General features: G+C 39.1%; 1 protein-coding gene across 1 annotated transcript in view; it reads right to left on the minus strand.

Annotated features, from left to right (window-relative positions):
- LOC138847777 (vomeronasal type-2 receptor 116-like) overlaps positions 1-13,376 on the minus strand; it is a 34,455-nt gene extending 21,079 nt beyond the window's left edge. Inside the window, exon 1 of the mRNA XM_070067573.1 lies at positions 12,915-13,376. Coding sequence (XP_069923674.1) covers positions 12,915-13,376 — 462 coding nt within the window. The remainder of the gene's footprint in view (positions 1-12,914) is intronic.
- Positions 13,377-22,308: the final 8,932 nt, after the last annotated feature.

Raw genomic sequence — 22,308 nt, forward strand, 5'->3', positions numbered from 1 at the left:
TGGAATTGCCTGGCATGTTTCTAACTCCACCGTTTGGGGCAAGTCAGCTTGAGCATGTCCCCAGTAGCACATCCCTTCCCTCTCTTATTTCCATTCTTATATTTAAGAGGGGTCACTTTTCAGTTACGTTTCAACACTTAAGAATAACTGTATATTAATTACAGAATTAAACCAACAGTGTTAAGTAGAACAGACAAAAAATACTAGGAGGGATAACGTATTAAGTTGTTCAGCAACAGTCAAGGCAAGGGCTGATCAAGTCACCGTTTCTCATAGTGTCCATTTAAATTCAACAGGTTTCCTTTTTTGTGGTTGGTTAGTTGTCACCGATCGGGGAGAACATGATATTTGTCCCTCTGGAACTGGCTTAGTTCACTCAGCATGATGTGTTCCAGATTCCTCCATTTTCTTTAAAATGACAGGATTTCATTGTTTTTTACTGCTGTATATAATTCTATAGAGTACATATCCCATAATTTCTTTATGCAGTCTACTGTTGATGGGCATTTAGGTTGATTCCAGGTCTTAGCTATTGTGAATTGAGCTGCAATAAACATTAATATGCAGACAGCTTGTTTGTTTACCAATTTCATTTCCTTTGGGTAAATTCCAAGGAGTGGGATGGCTGGGTTGAATGGTAGGGTTATCTTCAGGTTTCTGGGGAAATTCCAGACTGACTTCCACAGTGGATTAACCAGTTTGCATTCCCAACAACAGTGGGTTAGTGTCCCTTTTTCCCCACATCCTCACCAGCATCTGTTGTTGGTAGATTTCTGCATGTGAGCCATTCTAACCAGGATGAGGTGAAACCTCATTGTGGTTTTGATTTGCATTTCCCTGATTGCTAGTGATCTTGAATATTTTTTCATGTGCCTGCTGGCCATTTAGATTTCCTCTTTTGAAAAATGTCTATTGAGGTCCTTGGCTCATCTCTTAAGTGGGTTGTTTGTTTTGATGTTGTGGAGTTTCTTGATCTCTTTGTAGATTCTGGTTATTAACCCTTTATCTGTTGCATAGTTTGCAAATATTTTTTCCCATTCTGTCGGTTGTCTCTTCACTCTCCTGACTGTTTCTTTTGCAGTACAGAAACTTCTCAATTTGATGCAATCCCAATAGTTGATTTTGGCTTTGACTCCCTGTGCCTACCGGGTCTTTTCCTGAAACTGTTTGCCTGTGCCAATATCTTGAAGGTTTCTCCAATGTTCTCTAATAATTTGATGGTGTTGGGTCATAGATTTAGATCTTTAATCCACGTTGAGTGGATTTTTGTGTAAGGTGTAAGGTAGGGGTCTTGCTTCATGATTCTGCATGTGGAAATCCAATTTTCCCAGCACCATTTATTGAATACACTGTCCTTGCTCCAGGAATAGGTTTTATATCCCTGATCAAATATAAGTTGGTTGTAGATATTTGGAATTATTTCTGGTGTTTCTATTTTGTTCCATTGGTCTATCCATCTTTTTCTGTACCAGTGGCATGCTGTTTTAGTTACAACTGCCCTGTAGTATGTCCTGAAATATGGTATTGTGATGCCTTTGGCTTTGTTTTGATGTACAAAATTGCTTTAACTATTCAAGGCCTCCTGTGTCTCCATATGAATTTCAGCATCATTTTTTCTAGATCTGAGAAGAATGTCTTTGGTATCTTGATTGGCATCGCATTGAATCTATAAATTGTTTTTGGGAGAATGGACATTTTGATGGTGTTGATTTTTCCAATCCATGAGCATAGAAGATTTTTTCCATTTTTTGGTATGCTCTTCTACTTCTTTCTTTAATGTTTTGTAATTTTCATCGTAGAGATCTTTAACATCCTTGGTTAAGTTTATTCTAAGGTATTTTATTGTTTTTGTAGTTATTGTGAATGTGATTGATATAGCAGTTCTTTCTCAGCTGTGGTATTGCCTGTGTATACAAAGGCTGTTGATTTTTGTGCATGGATTTTATATCCTGCCACTTTTGCCAACTCTTCTATGAGATCCAATAGTATCTTAGTAGAGTTCTTTGGATCCCCTAAATTAAGAATCATATCATCTGCAAAGAGGGATAGTTTGACTTCTTCCTTCTCAATTTGTATTCCTTTGATTTCTTTTTCTTGTCTGAAGGCTCTGGCTAAAACTTCCAGAACTATGTTAAATAGCAGTGGTGAGAGTGGGCATCCTGTCTGGTACCAGATCTCAGTGGAAATGCTTCCAACTTTTCCCTATTCAATAGGATGCTGGCCATGGGTTTTCTTAAATTTCTTTGATTATATTGAGGAATGTTCATTCTCTCCCCAATTTGCTTAGAGTTTTCATCATGAAAGGGTGTTGAATTTTATTGAATGCTTTCTCTGCATCTATTGAGATAATCATATGCTTTTTCTTCTGCAGTTTGTTAATGTGGTGTATCACATTGATTGATTTGTGAACATTGAACAATCCCTGCATACCAGGGATAAATCCCACTTGGCCTGGGTGGATGATCTTTCTGATGTGTTGTTGTATTCTATTGATGAGAATTTTATTGAGGATTTTTGTGTCTGTGTTCATCAGGGATATTGGTCTGTAATTTTCTTTCAATGTTTCATCTTTTTGTGGCTTAGGGATTAAGGTGATGCTGGCTTTATAGAACGAATTTAGGAGGATTCCCTGTTTTTCGATTGTTCTGAATAGTTTGAGAAGAAATGGAATTAGTTATTCTTTAAATGTCTGGTATAATTCAGCAGTGAATCCATCTGGTCCTGAGCTTTTCTTTGGGAGGGCCTTTATTACTGTTTCAATTTCTGTCTCAGTTATGGGTCTATTTAGGTTTTCTATGTCTTCCTGGTTCAATTTAGGTAGATTGCATGTGTCTAGGTATCCATTCATTTCTGATAGGATTTCCTGTTTGCTGGCATACAGGTCCTTGTAGTAATTTCTGATGATTCTTTTAATTTTGTGGTGTCTGTTATTTTTTCAAAAAACGAGTTCTTCGTTTGGCTGATTTTTTGTAAAGTTTTTTGGATTCAATACTGTTGATTTCTTCTCTGATTTTAATTATTTCTCTTTTCCTACTAGATTTGTGTCTGTTTTGCTGCAGTTTTTCTAGGTCCTTGACATGAGCTGAAAGTTCATTTATTTGGTACCTTTCCAATTTTTTGATGTAGGCACCTATCGCTATATATTTTCTTCTCAATACTACTTTTGCCGTGTCCCGTAAGTTTTGATATGTTGTGTTGTTATCCTCATTTACTTCCAGAAAATTTTTGATTTCTTCTATGACCCACTGTTCACTCAGGAGCATGTTGTTCAGTCTCCATGTGTTTGCATATGCTCTAGGGATTCCTGAGTTGCTAATTTCCAACTTCATTCCACTGTGGTCTGAGAAGCTGCATGGTATGATTCTAATTCTTTTAAATTTGCTGAGACTTGCTTTATGGCCTAGTATGTGATCAATCCTAGAGAAGGTTCCATGTACTGCTGAGAAGAATGTAAAGTCTTTAGATGTAGGATTGAAAGTTCTGTAGATATCTGTTAGATCCATTTGGGCAATACTGTTGATTAAATCTGCTGTTTCCTTGTTGATCTTCTGTCAGGATGATCTATCTATTTCTGAGAGTGGAGTATTGAAGTCGCCCTGTACTATTGTATTGGAATCTAAGTCTCCCTTTAAGTCCCTTAACATATATTTTAAATAGACCGGTGCCCTGTAATTAGGTGTATATATATTTATAAGTTACATCTTCCTGTTGAATTGAACCCTTAATCATTATATAGTGCCCCTCTTTGTCTCTCTTAACAGTTTTTTTGTTAAAGTTTATTTTGTCTGATATTAATATGGCTACACCTGCTTTTTTTTTTTTTTTTTGGTTTCTGTCGGCATGGAATATCTTTTTCGAACCTTTAACTTTCAGTCTGCATGCATCTTTGCTAGAAAGATGTGTTTTTTGTAGGCAGCAAATAGTTGGGTTTTGTTCCTTAATCCATTCAGCCAGTCTGTACCTTTTAACTGGAGAATTACGTCCATTGATGTTCAATGTGACTATTGATAAGCAGTGACTTTGCCCTGCCATTTTCCCAAAGATATTTTCTAGTAAGTGCTTTGAGCATCCTATGCTATTTTACTGGTAGGTTTTCTTCCTTTACCTTCTTTCATATTGATGGCCGTGTTTCTGTTTCTGAGTGTAACACATCTTTAAGCATCTTTTGCGGGGCCTGACAAATGGCTGCAAACTCTTTCAATTTCTGTTTGCTATGAAAGGTCTTTATTTCACTTCATTTCTAAATGAGAGCTTTGAAGGATATAATATTCTGGGCTGGCAATTTTTCTCTCTTAGCACCTGGGCTATGTCTCGCCATTCCCTCCTAGCCTGTAGTGTTTCTCATGAGAAGTCTGCTGTGTGTCTAATTGGAGATCCTCTGAAAGTAATCTGATGTTTCTCTCTTGCATATTTTAGGATCTTTTCTTTATGTTTCACTGTGGTGAGTTTAATTACAACGTGTTGTGGTGAGGATCTCTTTTGGTCATGTTTACTGGGGGTTCTATGAGCTTCCTGTACTAGGATGTCTCTGTCCTTCTCCAAACCCAGAATGTTCTCTGCTAGTATCTCACTAAAAAGGCCTTCTAATCCTTTCTCCCTCTCCATGCCTTCAGGAATTCCTAGAACTCAAATGTTGGGTTTTTAATAGTATCCTGTAGATTCCCAACAATATTTTTTAGATTTCTAATTTCCTCTTCTTTTCTTTGGTTTGACTCTATGTTTTCCTGTGCTCTGTCTTCTAAGTCAGATATTCTCTCTTCTGTTTCACTGACTCTATCTTTTTTACTCTCTAGTGTGTTTGTCATTTGATCTATTGAGTTCTTCATTTCATTTTGATTTCTCTTCACTATCACAGTTCCCTGTTCTACTAGTTTCTGTGTTTCATTTTGATTCCTCCTTAAGATTTCATTTTCATGAGAGAGATTTTCCATCCTGTCCAATAAGGATTTCTGTAGTTCAAGAACTTGCTTTTTAAAACTTCAAAATGTTCTTATCATAAATTTTTTGAAATCTGTATCTTGCATTTCTTCTATCTCGTCATATTCATAATCCTGTCTAGTGGTGTTTTGTTTATTTGGATGCGTCATAGTGTCTTCATTGATCTTGTTCCCTCGGTTTTTGTGTTTGTTGCTTGGCATTGTGAATTCTTCTTCCCTCACTGTGGTGTTTTATTTTTTTAATACTATATCTGTTTTAAGCGGACTGTCTGCTGTTGGAGGAGCCTTGGAGGCTTGAGATGGGTGTGGCCAGAGAGCTCTGCTTACTTCTTCAGGGTTAAGGGTGTGCCAAAGGTGACACACTCAAGTTAGGGGTGGTATATCTTTATTTATTTATTTATTTATTCAGGAGGGAAGTAATACTGCACAGCTGAGAAGAATTGATGGTATTTAGCTTCCGATCTCTGGCTTCTATGTATATATCATTTTTCTACGTTTTCCCACAGACCACCCAAAGAATCTGTTTTGCATTCAGTGTGGGCACAATTTCTCCTGCAGTCTCCCACCGGGTTGCCTAGGTTACCGAATTGTAGCATCTCTGGAGAGTACTCACGTGACCTCTGTGATTTCTCTCACCCACCATCTCTTTCTTCCCCTGCCTCAGTTCATTAGCTCTACCCTTTCACTAAATCCTAACCTCCTGGTATTTCACCCTCCCAGAGTCAGGTTTTTCTCTTTGACTGATGGCAGATGCAGGTCTGTCATGCTCAGCTCTGAGTTCATGCACAGTCCTGAGGTCGCACACAGTCCTGAGGTCACGCACTGTGCTGATGTTGCACACCTTTTATGTATATCCAGAATGGCACCTGCTCTTTGTCTCTTGCTCACTTTTGCAAGGTCGGCAGATAGAGAAACTTGTCTGTACCAGTCCCACTCCCCCCCTTTTTTTTCTTCTCTTCTCTCCTGTAGTCAGTCTGGTGAACTTTCCCCAGTGGGGCCTCAAGCCCAGTTCCCTCTAGGCTCTGACTACCATTTCCCCCGCCAATGTCTCAGGTTACTGAGCTCACCTCCCCTTCCAGCACCGATGTGTGGACTCAGAGCCATGGGCATCCCTGCTCTCCCCGCTGGTTGTCTGTGTCACAACCACTAGATCCGGAAGAGTTTCCTCTGAATTTTTCCCCTGAGCCTTTCCCTGTAATAACTGTAATTCCTCTTTTATTAACCTATCTTTTCCCGGACTCTCAGTGTGTGTCCTCACTATTCATCCATCTTGGCTCTGCCCCCTTTCATTATTCTTGGATGTCTCAGTTCACCAACTCTTGATTTGGAGATGCTCTGAATGCCCAGGTCTCCCTGGGAGTCAGATGGAAGAGCATTAGAGTGTTCTCTCCAGTCCAGTATAAACACACAGATGTGCATACACACATGGAGAGAAACACAATATGTATCCACCTGACACTGAATGTTCCACCACAATTGACTTCTAGGGTTTTGGACAAATTTCTAAAAAGCTTCCTTTGCTGTCTCTTGTTCCCCTACTGCAGGTTTCCTTCCTTGTGTGTTGGCTGGATGATACTCTGTGCTTTCTTGAGATGCAAAACAGCCTTCATAAGGAAGGAGATATGCTGATTGCTGCTTTTCTCCCCAAGTATAGATACATTACTAACAGAAGCATCAATAATCTCATATTCATATGCCAAGTGTAAGTGTCCTTTGCTTTATTCATATTTCTCTTGGTTTTCTTGGTAGCTCCTTTCTGAGGATTCTGTAAATGGTTAGATAAATGCTGTCTGTGTCCCTGTCCTGCCCATCCCTTACCCTTCATAGTAATTGTTGATAGTTTATTTGTGTCCTCATGATGCCATTTCTTTTTGGCCTATCTCTGAATTGTGGGATGAAAGACTGTGTCCCCTCATAGAAGAAAAGAGAATGTATTTGCTCCTCTCTTATCCTCCATTCTCCACTTTATCAGTTCAAAAATATTGTGTATTGGTGTTTCGCAACCCATGCCCTGTAATGCACATCCTTATGATTACTTGAGCTCTTCTACATGTGATGATCAGCTTTTCTGTTAGGCACTTGATTTGGGGTCCATACGAACACACTTTTGCTCACAATACCTACAAAAATAATCAAATACCTTGGAATAAACTTAACCAAGGATGCTAAAGATCTTTATGATGAAAATTACAAAACATTAAAGAAAGAAATAGAAGAGGATACCCAAAAAATGGAAAAATCTTCCATGCTCATGGATTGGAAGAATCAACACCATCAAAATGTCCATTCTCCCAAAAGCAATTTATAGATTCAATGCGATGCCAATCAAGCTACCAAAAACATTCTTCTCAGATCTAGAAAAAATGATGCTGAAATTCATATGGAGACACAGGAGACCTTGAATAGCTAAAGCAATCTTGTACAACAAAAACAAAGCCGAAGGCATCACAATACCTGATCTCAGGACATACTACAGGGCAGTTGTTATCAAAACAACATGGTAATGGTACAGAAACAGACAGATAGACCAATGGAACAGAAATGAAACACCAGAAATCAATCCAAACATCTACAGCCCACTAATATTTGATCAAGGATCCAAAACCAATCCCTGGAGTAAGGACAGTCTATTCAATAAATGGTGCTGGGAAAATTGGATTTCCACATGCAGAATCATGAAGAAAGACCCCTACCTTTCACCTTACACAAAAATTCACACAACATGGCTTAAAAACTTGAATCTATGACTCGACACCATCAAATTACTAGAGAGCATTGGAAAAACCCTGTAAGGTATAGATATCGGCAAAGACTTCTTGGAAAATATACCAGAAGCACAAGCAGTCAAAACAAAATTAACATTTCGGATTGCATCAAATTGAGAAGTTTCTGTACTTCAGAAGAAACAGTCAGGAACGTGAAGAGGCAACTGACAGAATGGGAAAAATATTTGCAAACTATGCAACAGATAAAGGGTTGATAACCAGAATCTACAAAGAATTAAAAAACTCCACAAGATCAGAACAAACAACCCACTTAAGAAATGAGCCAAGGACCTCAATAGACATTTTTCAAAAGAGGAAATCTAAATGGCCAGCAGGCACATGAAAAAATGTTCAAGATCACTAGTAATCAGGGAATGCAAATCAAAACCACAATGAGGTTTCACCTCATCCCAGTTAGAATGGCTCACATGCAGAAATCTACCAACAATAGATGCTGGAGAGGATGTGGGGGAAAAGGGACACAAACCCACTATTGGTGGGAATGCAAACTGGTTAATCCACTATGGAAGTCAGTCTGGAGATTCCTCAGAAACCTGAATGTAACCCTACCATTGAACGGAGCCATCCCACTCCTTGGAATTTACCCAAAGGAAATGAAATTGGCAAACAACAAAGCTGTCTGCATATTAATGTTTATTGCAGCTCAATTCACAATAGCTAAGACCTGGAACCAACCTAAATGCCCATCAACAGTAGACTGGATAAAGAAATTATGGGACATATACTCTATAGAATACTGTACAGCAGTCAAAAAAAATGAAACCTGGTCATTTGCAACAAGATGGAGGAATTTGGAAAACATCATGCTGAGCGATTAAGCCAGTCCCAAAGGGACAAATATATGTTCTCCCTGATCGGCAACAACTAACTGAGCACCAAAGGGGAAACTTTTTGAAGTGAAGTGAACACTATGAGAAACAGTGACTTGATCAGCTCCTGTCCTGATGGTTGATGTACAATATAATACTTTATCCATTTTAGTTTTTTTGTTGTTGTTGTTCTAGTACTATTGGTTGAACTATGTAATTAACACACAATTATTCTTAGGTGTTTAAATTTTAACTGAAAAGTGATCCCTGTTAGGAATTTGAAAACATTATACTGAGTGAAATAAGCCAGTCCCAAAGGGACAAATACCACTTGTTCTTCTTGATAGGTGACAACCAACTGAGCACCAAAAAGGAAACCTGTTAAAGTGAAATGAACACTAGGAGAAACGGTGACTTGATCAGCCCTTGCCCTGACTGTTGATGAACAAATTAATACCGTATCCCTCTTAGAATTTTTTTCTTTGTTCTGCTTAATACTTTAGGTTGAATACTGTAATCAATACACAGTTATTCTTAAGTGTTGAAACTTAACTTAAAAGTGATCCCTGTAAAATATAAGAGTGGGAATAAGAGAGGGGAGAAATGTGCAATTCGGGACATGCTCAAGCTGACTTACCTCAAATGGCAGAGTTGGAAACATACCAGGGGATTCCAATTCAATCCCATCAAGGTGGCATGTACCAATACAATCTCACTAGTCCCGGTGATCAATTTCTATTCACAATTGATCATAATGATAGGACTATGAGCCAAAGGGAGCCCATAAACAAGAATAGTGTCTGCAAATACTAGCAGATAGAATCAAAAAGGGAGAGAACGATCCAACATGGGAAGTGAGATACAGAGCAGACCCATAGAATGGCAGATGTCCTAACAGTACTCTGGCCTCAGAATCAGCCCTTAATGCACATGGATCTGGCTGAAAAGCCCATGAGAGTATTACAGGAATGGAATGCCAAAACACTCTGGCAAAAAAAAAGACCTAAATGAAAGATCTCCACAAGTGAGATCCCAGTGGAAAGAACAGGTCATCAAAGAAGGAGGTACCTTTCTCTGAAGGGAGCAGAGAACTTCCACTCTGAGTAGACCTTGTCTAAATATGACCAGAGTCGGTGAACTCAAAAGGCTTCCATAGCCTTGGCAACTTATGACAAGAGCCTAGGGTGATTACTAATGCCATAAACAAGAGTGTCAATTTGTTAAGTCAACAACAGGAGTCACTGTGCACTTACTCCTCATGTAGGATCTCTGTCCTTAATGTGCTGTACATTGTGATTTAATGCTACAACTAGTACTCAAACAGTATTATTCACTTTGTGTTTCTATGTGGGTGCAAGCTGTTGAAATCTTTACTTCATATATGCTAAACTGATCTTCTGTATATAAAGAGAATTGAAAATGAATCTTGATGTGAATGGAAGGGGGGAGGAAGAGGGAAAGGGCAGGGTTGCAGGTAGGAGGGAAGTTATGGGGGGGAAGCCACTGTAATCCATAAGCTGTACTTTGGAAATTTATATTCCTTAAATAAAAGTTAAAAGAAAAAAGAAAAAGAAAAAAAAGCAAGTGTATGATAAACACTAGGTTGTAAAAAAAAAGAATGCATTTTTGTTAAAAATCCCAATGGAAATTAAAACATAGTCCAAGAAAGAAAATGCTCCACTTCATAAGATTAACATTTCTGTGTTTAGACCATACCTAAATATGAATATATTTCAAAAGTGGGGTTATTCTTATTCTTCCTCTCTTGGGTTTTCCTTCCATATAAAATATGATAAATATTTTCTTCCATGTAAATATCTTTATGAGTAATTCAGGCCTAAATATGTCTTTTAGGTCTAACATAATTTTATTTTCAAACCAAATATGAATGTTCCTGACTTTCTAACTGGCTTCTACTTTAATAATCCAATTAGTAGGAATACAGTACAGAGATCTTTGATAGAAAATAGATATAAGGGCATCAACCTTTTCATTATGATTAAAGCCAATGGATTCTGAGATTCCATTATAATGGATCATATAATTGGTGCAACCAAGCAATTCTTGCAATACAGTATTTTAGGCATATGTCTACAGAATCCTCCAGAACTACAATGATAGATGCTAGCCAGTTGTAACAATATAATTCTCTACAGGTGGCCTGAGTAGGTATCTTCAAATAGTATCTCATTGATATTTTGATTTATTAGTAATAATTGAGTCACACATGTGTCTTCATTCTGTGAAGAATCTATTCTATTCTGACTTGTCTTCTTTCCTTTTTGTTTTAAATAGGAGTGTTCATATTTTAAGTAGAAATGCATAGTCATTTATTTTCAATGTGGAAGCATCATTTCCCCTTTATTGTACAAGATGTAAACATGGAAAATTAAATCCAAAATTCAATATCAAGAAATATAGATAAACCATGCACAATCATATTCCTCAAAAGCAATAACTATGAAAATGTTATTTCAGAGTATGCTGTACACAAATATGTTTTTCTTGTTTTTTTCTGGGGTCCAGTGCAACCCCTTACATTGCAACCAGACAAACACTGATGTTGCACAACCACATCCATGTTGTTCTTTGCCATCCAACAGTGGTGGGAGATAGGGAGTCTGTTCTTACTCTTCTGCACAAGCCTGGGCTCCTTCAGGAGATCAAGGCCAACTCAAACACTAAGAGTGCACGCGCAGCTGATGATGAATTTGAATTTTTCCACAGGACTGTGCTAAATGCCACCCAGGAAGATCATTGGGTCTCTTGATTAATGTTATATTACATTATATTTATTTACTTATTTAAGAAGCAGAGAGAGAGATATATCTTACATCCACTGGTTCTCTGCCTAAATTGCCAATAAGACTGAAGCCAGGAGACAAGAGCTTCTTCTATGTCTTCCACTTGAGTGTAGGGGCCCAAGCACTTGGCCATCCTGTACTTCTTTCCCAGGTGACAGAGCAGGGAGCTGAATCAGAGGAGGAGCAGCCGGACATGAATCTGCACTCAGATAGGATGCCAGTGCTGCAGGTGCAGGCTTACACTACTGCACTATTGTGCTGCCCCCAGGGATCTTTATCATGCAGCTCTGGGGTTGGCAGCACCCCAGAGTCACTGGAGTTTGCACAGGCTCTCTTGTGGAATGCCACTGGCCTCTAGCTAGAGACTTCAGCCAAATTTGGAGCCTGTTTGCCACAGGCTCAGCTGAGGCTTCTCAGGTAATAGCAGAGGCAGGGGCTTCACACTGCAAAGGAATTCTAGGGCTTTTGAATCTTATCTGGCATTAGAGTTAGACAGGTGGGTGTATTGAAACAGTAGGGCTGCTGGTGGATGCACTCTCTTCCTTCATATTCAATAGGTCTTTGTGGAGGTCAGAGGATGAGCCTGGCAGTGATATGGTGCCTCCACCCAATCCTATCTGTTCCTTGCTCTTCAATGCCAAGGTATAAGCCATGTAGAACCATGTGAAGTCCCTTCTCATTAGTCATTTTCTATTACAAAGGCGAGATCACTAGAACTGAAATTCCAAATTCTTTGCATGCAACAACTAAATCCTGAGTTAATGTCCCAATGATATATCTGACTATAATTTCTATCATTCATAGCTAGATCATATGTTTATGTATTATATGAATAATATGTACTTTGCTGTCTTGCTTTTCATGAGTTGTCTATTTTATGATAGGCTTGTTTATTTGATTAAAAAGAAACACATTGGCATTGATTTTTACATTCAATGTGAAATTAGCCTATTCTAGGTTATTTGACCACACATTTATTTCCGCAGGGCAATCTGGTGTTCCCATGGAGATCCCTACATTATACTTGGATGTTTCAGTTCACCCAGTGTTGACTTGGGGCTTTCTACTGCCCTTAATGCCCAGGTCTCCCTTCCTTTCAGTCAGGATCAATACCGCCCTCAGGCACTAGAGGGTGCTTGAGGCAGAGGATGGATTTGAACTTGCCTGCAAGACTGCAGTGAATGCACCTGAGCAGACTGGGGGTGGTTCCAAGGGCTATTTCTTGTAGAACCTCTCAGGTCAGCTCTTCCAGAGTGACACCTGAAGTTTGCAGATATCCACAAGTCAGCCATAATGAATACGCCCACATTGATCTTCAGCAAATATCAGGAGTCTCAGCACTGCAAGCACAGGTTTCTCTTGAGAGGACAGAGAAGGAACCATGTCCTGTACATGAATATTTGTCATGAAACATGAGGAATGAGAATTCCCACCCCACCTTGCTTCTTAGGTGCAGTATATGGGGATATGGGTTTTTATGTGTGCTGCCCCCGGGGGCCAAGCTGCAGAAGAGCAAAGTGTGTCCATGCCACTGCCTGATTTTGGTTCCTCACTGCTCTGCAGTTCAATGGGCCTTACGAGGCTTTGTTCTAATGTGTGAGAACTAGCGAGGAGCAGGGATGGGTGAGTGAAGGGTTCCCCTGGGGAATTGTGAGTTTGGAAAGTCCTTCTAGATTCTTCCCCACTGTTTTGGTGAAACCTAGTGATCAACAGATAAAGCCTTAGGATAATGTTTCCAGCATACTGTACAAGTTCATAGAGATATGCCACTTTTCTTCCTTTGGCAAACTCATCTGTAAGGTAGACCTCTAAGTAGTGCAGTTCATCAGAAATAGCCATATAACGTTCATAGTAGCTTTCTGTTGATAACATAGAAGTCTGCCTTTCACCAAGTATATTAGAAGCGCGTTTCAGAGCATCCATGACCTTGTTTTTATCCAGGCATCTCTTCATTTGGAATGACTGGACTTTCACAGCCTGTATGACTTCATCCAAGAGCTTTTCCTGCTCATCCTGAGGTGACTGCTGTGGTGTAGGCATGGCAACTCCCCCGAGCCTGCTGCAAGCAGCACCTACCCCACACGGAACCTCCCGTGGTCAGGTGACTTTGCGGTCCCTTCAAGCCCCACCCTCTCTAGCCCTGGCTTCCAGCCGAGCAGACAGCTCCCCCATTGGCTCGCTTCTAGGAACCCAAGTCTCTCATGTTTATTGGCCTATGCCACGTAACGCTGGACTGACAGGCTTGTGTGCCAGCCGGTCTGTTCACAAGATGGGACAATAGGCCAGGTGTTTCAAGGCAGGAGCGATCTCTCCAGGGCACATAGGAGACAGAAGGAGGGAAAGGCACTGTTAAACGAGTTTCTCAAGAAAGAAGGAATTCAAGGAGGGGGAGCTGCCATGGCTCTTTTTTAATGTTTTATTAGATTATATTCATTTATATAATTAAAAGGCAAAGAGAGAGAGAGGGAGAGAGATCTTGCATCCACTGGTTCACTTCCTAAATGGCCAATAAGTCTGGAGCTGAGCTGATACAAGGTGAGGAGCCAGGAGATTCTTCTGTGTCTCCCACTTGAGTGTAGGGGTCCAAGCACTTGGCCGTGCTGCACTGCTTTCCAATGTGATATAGCAGGGAGCTGAATCAGAAGAGGAGCAGCTGGACATGAATCTGCACTCAGGTAGGATGCTGGTGCCTCAGGTGCAGGCTGACATTACTGCACTACAGTGCCGCCCACAGGGATCTTTATCATGCAGCTCCAGAGTTACCACATCCCCAGCATCACTGGGAGTTAGCGAAGGCCTTCGAATGACCACTGCTAGCAGTCCTAGTGATTGAGAATTCAGCCGAGCAAAGAGCCTGTGTGCCACAGGCTCAGGTGAGGCTTCTCAGGCAACAGCAGAGGCTGGAGGTTCATTCTCCACAGGAGCCCTCAGTGGATGGAAATGTCCTTGACCTTGCCTCTTCACATCCAGAGCATGGGATGCTTGAGACATGTTGCCTTCTGATGTAGCAGCACAGCCCCAGACCCCTGGGAGAGAGCTTTCTTCTCACCACCTCCTCTCAGCTCCTCACAGATCTGCCACCCAGGGACAGCCCCATAGAATTCCCCCAGCCCTGTGGAAAGTTGTGGAAAAGTCCCTGATGAATCCTCATGGGATTTCTATGGGCCAGTGTCAGTGTGGCTTCATGGTTTCGTCAGATGCAGTTTCTCTATGAAGTAAACACATTTTTCTTAACTTTTCACCACTAAGTGGGAAAGTTCCACTTATTTATAATCCATGTTAGAGAATTTGTAATTTTTCAAATATCCAAAATTCAGAATAGCAAGTCTTGTTCACTCACTCCCCAATGTTAGATGACAAACTTAACTCACTTTCCCCTCTGTCTTTATTCTGTCTCTCCAGTTTATCTGATTATAATTTGATCATTTTATTCTTGCTGGCACAAAATATCATTTGCAGCCTATGGTGGTTTGTATTTTGCATTTTGTGAGTGGGGCATAAACAAAATATTTCGACAATGACTGTACTCTGCTTTTACAATGACTACTTTCATAGCCTTAATATTTCTTTAAACATTGCTTTCAGATAATACATGGCATCAGAATTAGCCAGGCAGGTGTATTGAAACAGTAGGAATGCTGGTGGATACACTCTCTGCCTTCACATTCAGTAGATCATTTTGGAGGTCAGAGGATGAGCACCTGCACCTGGCAGTGATATGATATGGCAGTGGTAGGGGTGGGTTCCCTGGTTAATCATGATAAGAGAGCATCCTCCTGGCTTCTTCCCCACAATTTTGGTGAAACTAGTAATCCTGAAATGTGAAATAATTCTAATGTACCTTGTCTCCATTGGGCTGGAAATTTACATCTTACTTGAACAGTATATTGTAGCACTTTTTCATTTTGGAACAGAAAGCCTTGCTTCACACAGACTCCAGTGTTTGATGAGGAAGTTAATTTGTTTGCTCTCCTTGTTCTGACAATCCCGTTGATTGAGTATGGTGTGATCTTCCTAATCCCAATAATTTGAGTCTGAATTTTCCTTTTAGGTAGTTTGCATGTTATATTTTTGGAAGGACTCATGAAGAGAAATTATTCAGACAATGCCTGAACTCTCTATGTATGTTAATATCCTGGGTTTTTCCTAAATCAATATCTTCAAATAAATCTTGCCTCATAATCATGTTGAGAACTTACTGTAACAGGGAGCTTGTTGAGATGTACTCTGATGTCTTACCTGGTAGATCTGCAGATGGCCAGTGGCGTTCAGCTCCACAAGGGGTAAATAGGAGCCTCTGCCTAATTCTGCTTCCCTGTGTTTGTGGATTTCCCTTCTTCTTCATTTAACACAAGAGCAAGTTCATTGATTTGAAATTTCCTTCTTTTCTGAAAGAAAGCATGAGAGTTTTCTATCACAAAACATCAAGGTCTTTCAAACAGTGTAGTTTGGTTTACTTTGCTGCATTTTCTTGAGGAGAAAACCCCAGGAAAAAGGCAGTGGATTGGCCAGGACTGTGGCTCATTACGCTAATCCTCTGCCTCTGGCACTGGCACTCCGGGTTCTATTCCTCATCGGGGCACTGGATTCTGTCCCAGTTGCTCCTCTTCCAGTTCAGCTCTCTGCTGTGGCCCAGGAGTTCAGTGGAGGATGGCCCAGGTCCTTGGGCCCGTAGCAGCCACTTTGGGTGAACCAGTGGAAAAAGGAAGGCCTTTCTCTCTGTCTCTCTCTCTCTCTCTTTCATACTGTCTAACTCTGCCTGTCAAAAAAAGGGCAGTGGATTGAAAACACTTGAATATTTTTGCAAAAACCAAAATCAGACAAAGGCCAAGAGCCATCCTAAAAGGAGAAGATTTGTCTGTAGTTCCCCATCAAACTGGGGCAAATTAATCTGGGAATCCCAGATAAACTCTGAGTCAAGGACAAGAATATGAAATCATTCAACATGAGATCATCCCATGACCAGGAGAAATCAACATGGACTTAAGTGGAATAAGATTATATTAAGAACACAGAAACATCACACATGAAAATTCACACAAGAAAGGCCTTATAAAGCAGCCTCATTGGACACATGAAAGAGAAATAGACCATTGTTGATGACAGCAGAATAAAACAATATTAAATTTAAAATACTGCATTAGACAGTAAACTCCTAACTGTTGGTTTTCCCAGTGTCATAATATCTTCTTAGTACTGATTACCTGTTCAAAGAGAAAGGATGGATATATATATATATATATATATATCCATATATATATATATATATATATCATATCCACTTGCAAGCTGTCTGCAAAAGCCTTTTGGCAGAGATCATATACAGCTTTCTAGAGAAGAGAAGAGGAGGAGGAGGAGATGAAGAGGGCAGAGGAATTAGATGAAAACAGGAAGAATGATGGGTAGAGAGAAGAGAAAGAATAGATATAGGTCAGAAAGTAATTTTTGCTTAGAACGAGCATTTTCAACTTATCTTACCAAAGCAACATAGATAATCTATCTGGGTGCTAAAATGTTTGAAGTTTATGCATAAATGTATCATAACACTCATTTTCCATGAATTTTCTGAAGCCTTCTCATTGTATGAAGTTCATCCTCTCCATTCCCAACCTTTGCTCAGTGAACTGTGTGCATTCAGATTGACTCTTCTCTTAGTTTCTACGCATTAGAGAGAACAGGAGATATTTGCTCTCTGATTTACATTTACTTTTCTTGTTTTACTGAATAGACAATAAGTTTGTCCATTGTACTTGTAATAAATATAGCTTGTCAAGGCATTCTATTTTCATTGTATGCAAGTCACTGAATTCTGATTGTATTTTGTGCCTATTCTACATCTCACTTTGCATGTGCCACTATTCAAAATCTCCCTAATGGCATCAGAGCAGTGGCTAGGCAATGGAAAATGTGTTTTGCTTAAAATATTAGGCACCACAATTAGAGCAATTTGTATTTAGGAAACTTTTGAATGGAATAATAGAGTTCTCTTAAATGCCTTCTTGTCTGCTTCCTTATTAGATTTATTCAGTTAGCAATACCTCACACTGATATACAAGCACAAATGATTAGTCAGTGTTGCTCATCATCAGTCCCTACATGACATGGTATCCATTGTGTTTACTTTCATGTTGTTCAGTCTGTGGGTTTGGCAAAGGTTTAACACTACGTAGCTTCCCTGAGGGTATCCTACAAAATAGTCCTGAAAGTCACTTGGATTCAAGAAATACAGGTGTCTTCAGACATCTTCCTGCCCTTGGTGTTTGTGGAGGTGAGAATAAATACATGGCTTCTGGCTGGTATTGTCTGCTTTATAGTAAAAAGTGAGAAGTATTCAAATATTTCCTAATTCTCATGAGAGCATCGACCAGGGTTGTAGGTTCAAAAGCAGTCATCATAGGATTAGTGTGGTTGATAGCAATGTGGAAAGGTTTACTCTATTACAACTGAATATGTGGTGATTTGACATACAGAATGGGAACTTCCAAATTCAGGGTGATTACTGGTTCCACAGTGATTAAAAACTACATGTCCTAGTGGGTATCTCTGTAAACAGGATTAATTTGGGGTCTCTGTGACATCAAACCAATGTGTGCTACCTGGGACACTGTTTGTGGGATGCTGCCCCATTGCTCTCTGGGTCTTTTGAATGTGTGATCCTGGCGTGTTCTTGTTTGAAACCTGAATGAGTTGGGCCATCTCAGAAACTTGCCTAATGCTTCCCTTTGAGCCTTCTGATGTAATCAAAGCATATAATTGCAAAAAGTTCCTGGAGAGGTTTTTTGATGAAGCCCTTGCAACAAATTTTACTAACAGGAGCTTCCCCTTGAGTCTTTGTATCCATGGACAAGGAGAAAATCCTGGCACCTGGGGTGGAGAAGATCATCCACAAACATGTTTTTCTTTTTGTGTTATTCATCAGAACAGAAAACCTCAGCTGCAGAGCCTCAGGGCAGATAACTTTCAGGTTCCCCCATGGATTGCTGGACAGAAGGTGGAAAGAAGTCAAATGGAGCAGTAATAAAATGGCTTGATTCAGGCAAATATATAATAATAATTATATTTTAATAGTGAATTACACTTGTGAACTTTAATGCTTCTAATCTTCAAAATTTAGGATGTGTCCTGGATTCTATCTTTTTCTGAACAAAAGTACAGACATCCCAGAAGGGGGATCATTCTGCTTCTGCCCCTCTTTAGTATGTTTTCTTTTAGAGATAAGTGTAAATGTTACACATATAAATATACAATAATTTCATGCTACAGAATATTGTAACTTGTAGGACAGAATAATTGTTTCCTTCACACCTGTTTATGAAGGTGCTAACTTTCTGGTTTCTACTGTAATGCTACAAGAAGTAGGATTCCATTGCATAGATCTTCAATAGAAGTAGATATTATGTCATAGATCATTGCATTATCATTAAAGCCAAATGATTTGAAAAGTATAGTTTGTGCCACCAAGGTGATGCTACTGATTATGTATTTTAGGCATTTGTCCAAAGATCTCTCCAAGAAATAATCTAATGGATACTAGCTTGGTATTGTAATATTATTCTCTTCACATATAAAGTGTCCTAATTTGATATGTGCACATGACATCCCACTTATGAAATATTTACTTATTACTAGTAGTACAATTCCCCATGGTTATGCCTGCAGCACATCATTTAAGTGTACCCTGAAATAATGGAGACCAGGAGATAGTGAATTTCCAGTATCAGGGGTAGATTCTATGAATAGTACCCAGGTTCCCCCATGATGAATGCCATGCAAACTGGAGATCATAATCAAATATCAGAAAATCCAGGAGAAAATACCTATGTTGATGACACTTGGAAAAATAATTCATATTGAACTAAAAATAGATTTAGACACTATATCCTCCAATGTTATACTGACCAAATCTAGAATATATAATAATAGCTGAAAAATTGTTCTTAGCGATATGGAACACAGCATAAAACAGATCAAAAGGGCAACTCTCAGAATTGCCTAGAGTGACAATTAGCTTTCTAGATCTTTTGATTCCAGTGGGGGAGCAGGAGGAAGAAATTAGAGGAGAAATAGATGGAGGTGTAGAAGAATGAGGAGAAGACCAGCAACATATGTAGTAGAAAACTGAGTATTATTTGATACTTTTCACAAGGATTTTCAAATTTCCTCATTCTAGAAAGCATGAATGAGGAATTTGGATAACAAATATTAATACAAGCTATATATGCATATATAAAAAAACAGCATAGAGAGATAGAACAACTGTATATATGGTATAGAACACTTATATATAAATATAGAAAGAGGCAATATTTATATCATATACACACACATACACATTATACACTATCATGAATGAAGAAATGAAAAACTGTCACTTCCTCTGGAGCACACAGTGACCATTATCAAGCAGTGAACATGACATGGTATACTCATCAATACTCAACACCTAGTGCATCTAATATAAATACAAAGGGCTCCTCATTTTCATTCTTTGTGAAATGGCAGATCCCAGAAAATAGAAATCCATTGTGTTCTTTGCATGAAAGGCTATTTATGCTGAATTCTGTAACAAAAATTGAATGAATACGGCCTGTTTGGAGTAAATACTGATACCAATGCTGATGATTTACTTTAACATATGCTTAGTGTTCCAAATAAAGGATTATCTGTCTTAATTTTAGGCACCGAGGGTCTCATAGCCCAGTGTTTCAAGTGCACCCTGTGAGTGTTTCAGGCTTCTCTAAAGTGTTCTTCCCTTTTCACTGTTCTCCTTCTTTCGAGTTCTGAATCTGATTTCATTTTCCTGGTTTGTGATGGTGGTTGATGGGTAAGTTTTATGGGGAAGAGATTTTTCTGGATGAAGTCCAGACATCCATCTACCATTTTTAATAGTCTGACATCTTCTCTCTTTCTGATCACATAGCCTTCAGTTGAGTTACTCTCTCTTCCCATTACAAACTGCACCCTTAGGATTATATGATTACTGTTTCAAGAAGCATTTGATGATGTAATAATGTAAAGAATCATTGTGGTTTGTGAATATAAGAAACATCTATAGAGGCAGTGCTAAAGAGATGTGCCATTCCTTTGTTCATGTGTTCATTAACAAGTTGAATCCATTTCCTACATTTGAAAGAAATGTAGAGAGGGCATTCCAGAGCATATTGTAATATTTACTTTAGATATCAAATATCATAACTTAGAAGATGTTGCCAGAAATGAATTAAATTGATGAGGTAGGCATACAAAAAGATAATGTTCTTTGGCTGCATGGATAGCCATGTGATAACATGCCCAAGATATTATGGTGTAATAGCAGAGCTTATTTTCAGAATCATTTAGACTGGGAGACCAGGAGAAGGTAGTAGCAGCTTTGATTCTTGTGAGGATGTGTCCTGCAGCAAATACGACAGTCTTCACACTCTATTCTCAGTAGGTGTAAAAAGAATGATTGGAACTTAGGAATTTTGGCGAGAACAGTGCAATTGTAACAGTTATGGGAGTAGAGTTGATGATAATCTGAATTGGAGGCTTTTCCCTTTAAGATCCGTGTGCCTTTCCTGCAGGTTTCAGTCCAAAAACTAACAGTATCTTTTCCTAATGACATGTGTAGGAAACAGCAAGTCTGTAGCAGTAATTTCAGGAATGAACATTAGTGTCCAAATAGTGGCACTGCTGAAACTCTACAAAATTTCACAGATGAGTGTGTATGGGAAATAGAGGGGAAAAGCACATTACCTTAAGTACCTTACTCAGTGCCCAAAATTGAAATGACTGACACCTTAAGCTTTAGTCATAGTGTGTAATCTAATGAGCAGGCATGCAGAGATTTGGAGGAGTCACCACATTTGCTCTGATGCTGAGGTATCACAGGTGAAGTGAAAATGGAAACATTTTCCTCAACCTCTGAGCTAAACTCATGGTTGAGGAAGTTCTTATGTAGTGGGAGGTGATAAAAATGAAATATTCAATTTTCTGTGACACTTTCACCATTTGCTTAATTCCCTTCAGGAATAATACTGTACACTATGTCATTAACCGTACACAGATTTCTTGCATTTTCCCTTAGCTGACTCTTGGGTCTTTTAAACCTCTTCTGAGTGACAGTGGTCAGTTTCCATCCCTCTATCAGATTGCCCCCATGGGATGCCAGTTATTGCCCACATGGGATGCCAGCACTGGCCCCAGTATCTTTTACTTGGGGAGTTTAGGCCATTTGCATTCAAGGTTACTATTGATAAGTTAGGACTTGCCTCTTCACTGGAAACACTCCTGTTGTAAACATTCCTGTTGTTTGACTTAGATTTCCTTTGTAGTTTTATTGGGGGATTTTCTTCCTTCATATTCCTGCATAATGATGGCTATCTTTCTGTGTTTCTGTGTATCCCATCCATAAGCATTTTTGTAAGGCTTGGCGAGTGGTGACAAATTCTTTCAATGTCTCTTGTTGTGAAAGGTCTTTATTTCACCTTCATTCATAAATTAGAGGTTTGCACAGTACAGTATTCTGGGTTGACAGTTTTGTTTTAAGATATGGACTATGTCTCACCATTCTCTCTGAGCCTGTATTGTTTCTAATGAGAAGTCAGCTGTGAATGTAACTGGATATCCCCTGAAAGTAATCTGATGTTTCTCTCTTGCAGGATTTAGCATTTTTTTAATGTTTTACATTGAAAATTTGACTACAGTGTGTTGTGGTGAATATCTTTTCTGGTCATGTCTAAAAGGAGTTCTAAGTTCCTAGTATACGTGAATGCCCCTTTCTCCTAATTGGGGAAAGTATATGTAATTATTTCAGTGAATCAACTTTCTAATCCATTTTCTCTTTGCATACCTTCAGGAATCTCTAAGACCCAACATGGGGTCATTTGATAGTATCCCATACATCTCCAACACTTTATTTTTTTTAACTTTTATTTAATGAATATAAATTTCCAAAGTATGATTTATGCATTACAATGGCTTCCCCCCCATA

This window comes from Oryctolagus cuniculus (assembly GCF_964237555.1).
Source record: "Oryctolagus cuniculus chromosome 16 unlocalized genomic scaffold, mOryCun1.1 SUPER_16_unloc_1, whole genome shotgun sequence".
NCBI classification, from domain to species: Eukaryota; Metazoa; Chordata; class Mammalia; order Lagomorpha; family Leporidae; genus Oryctolagus; species Oryctolagus cuniculus.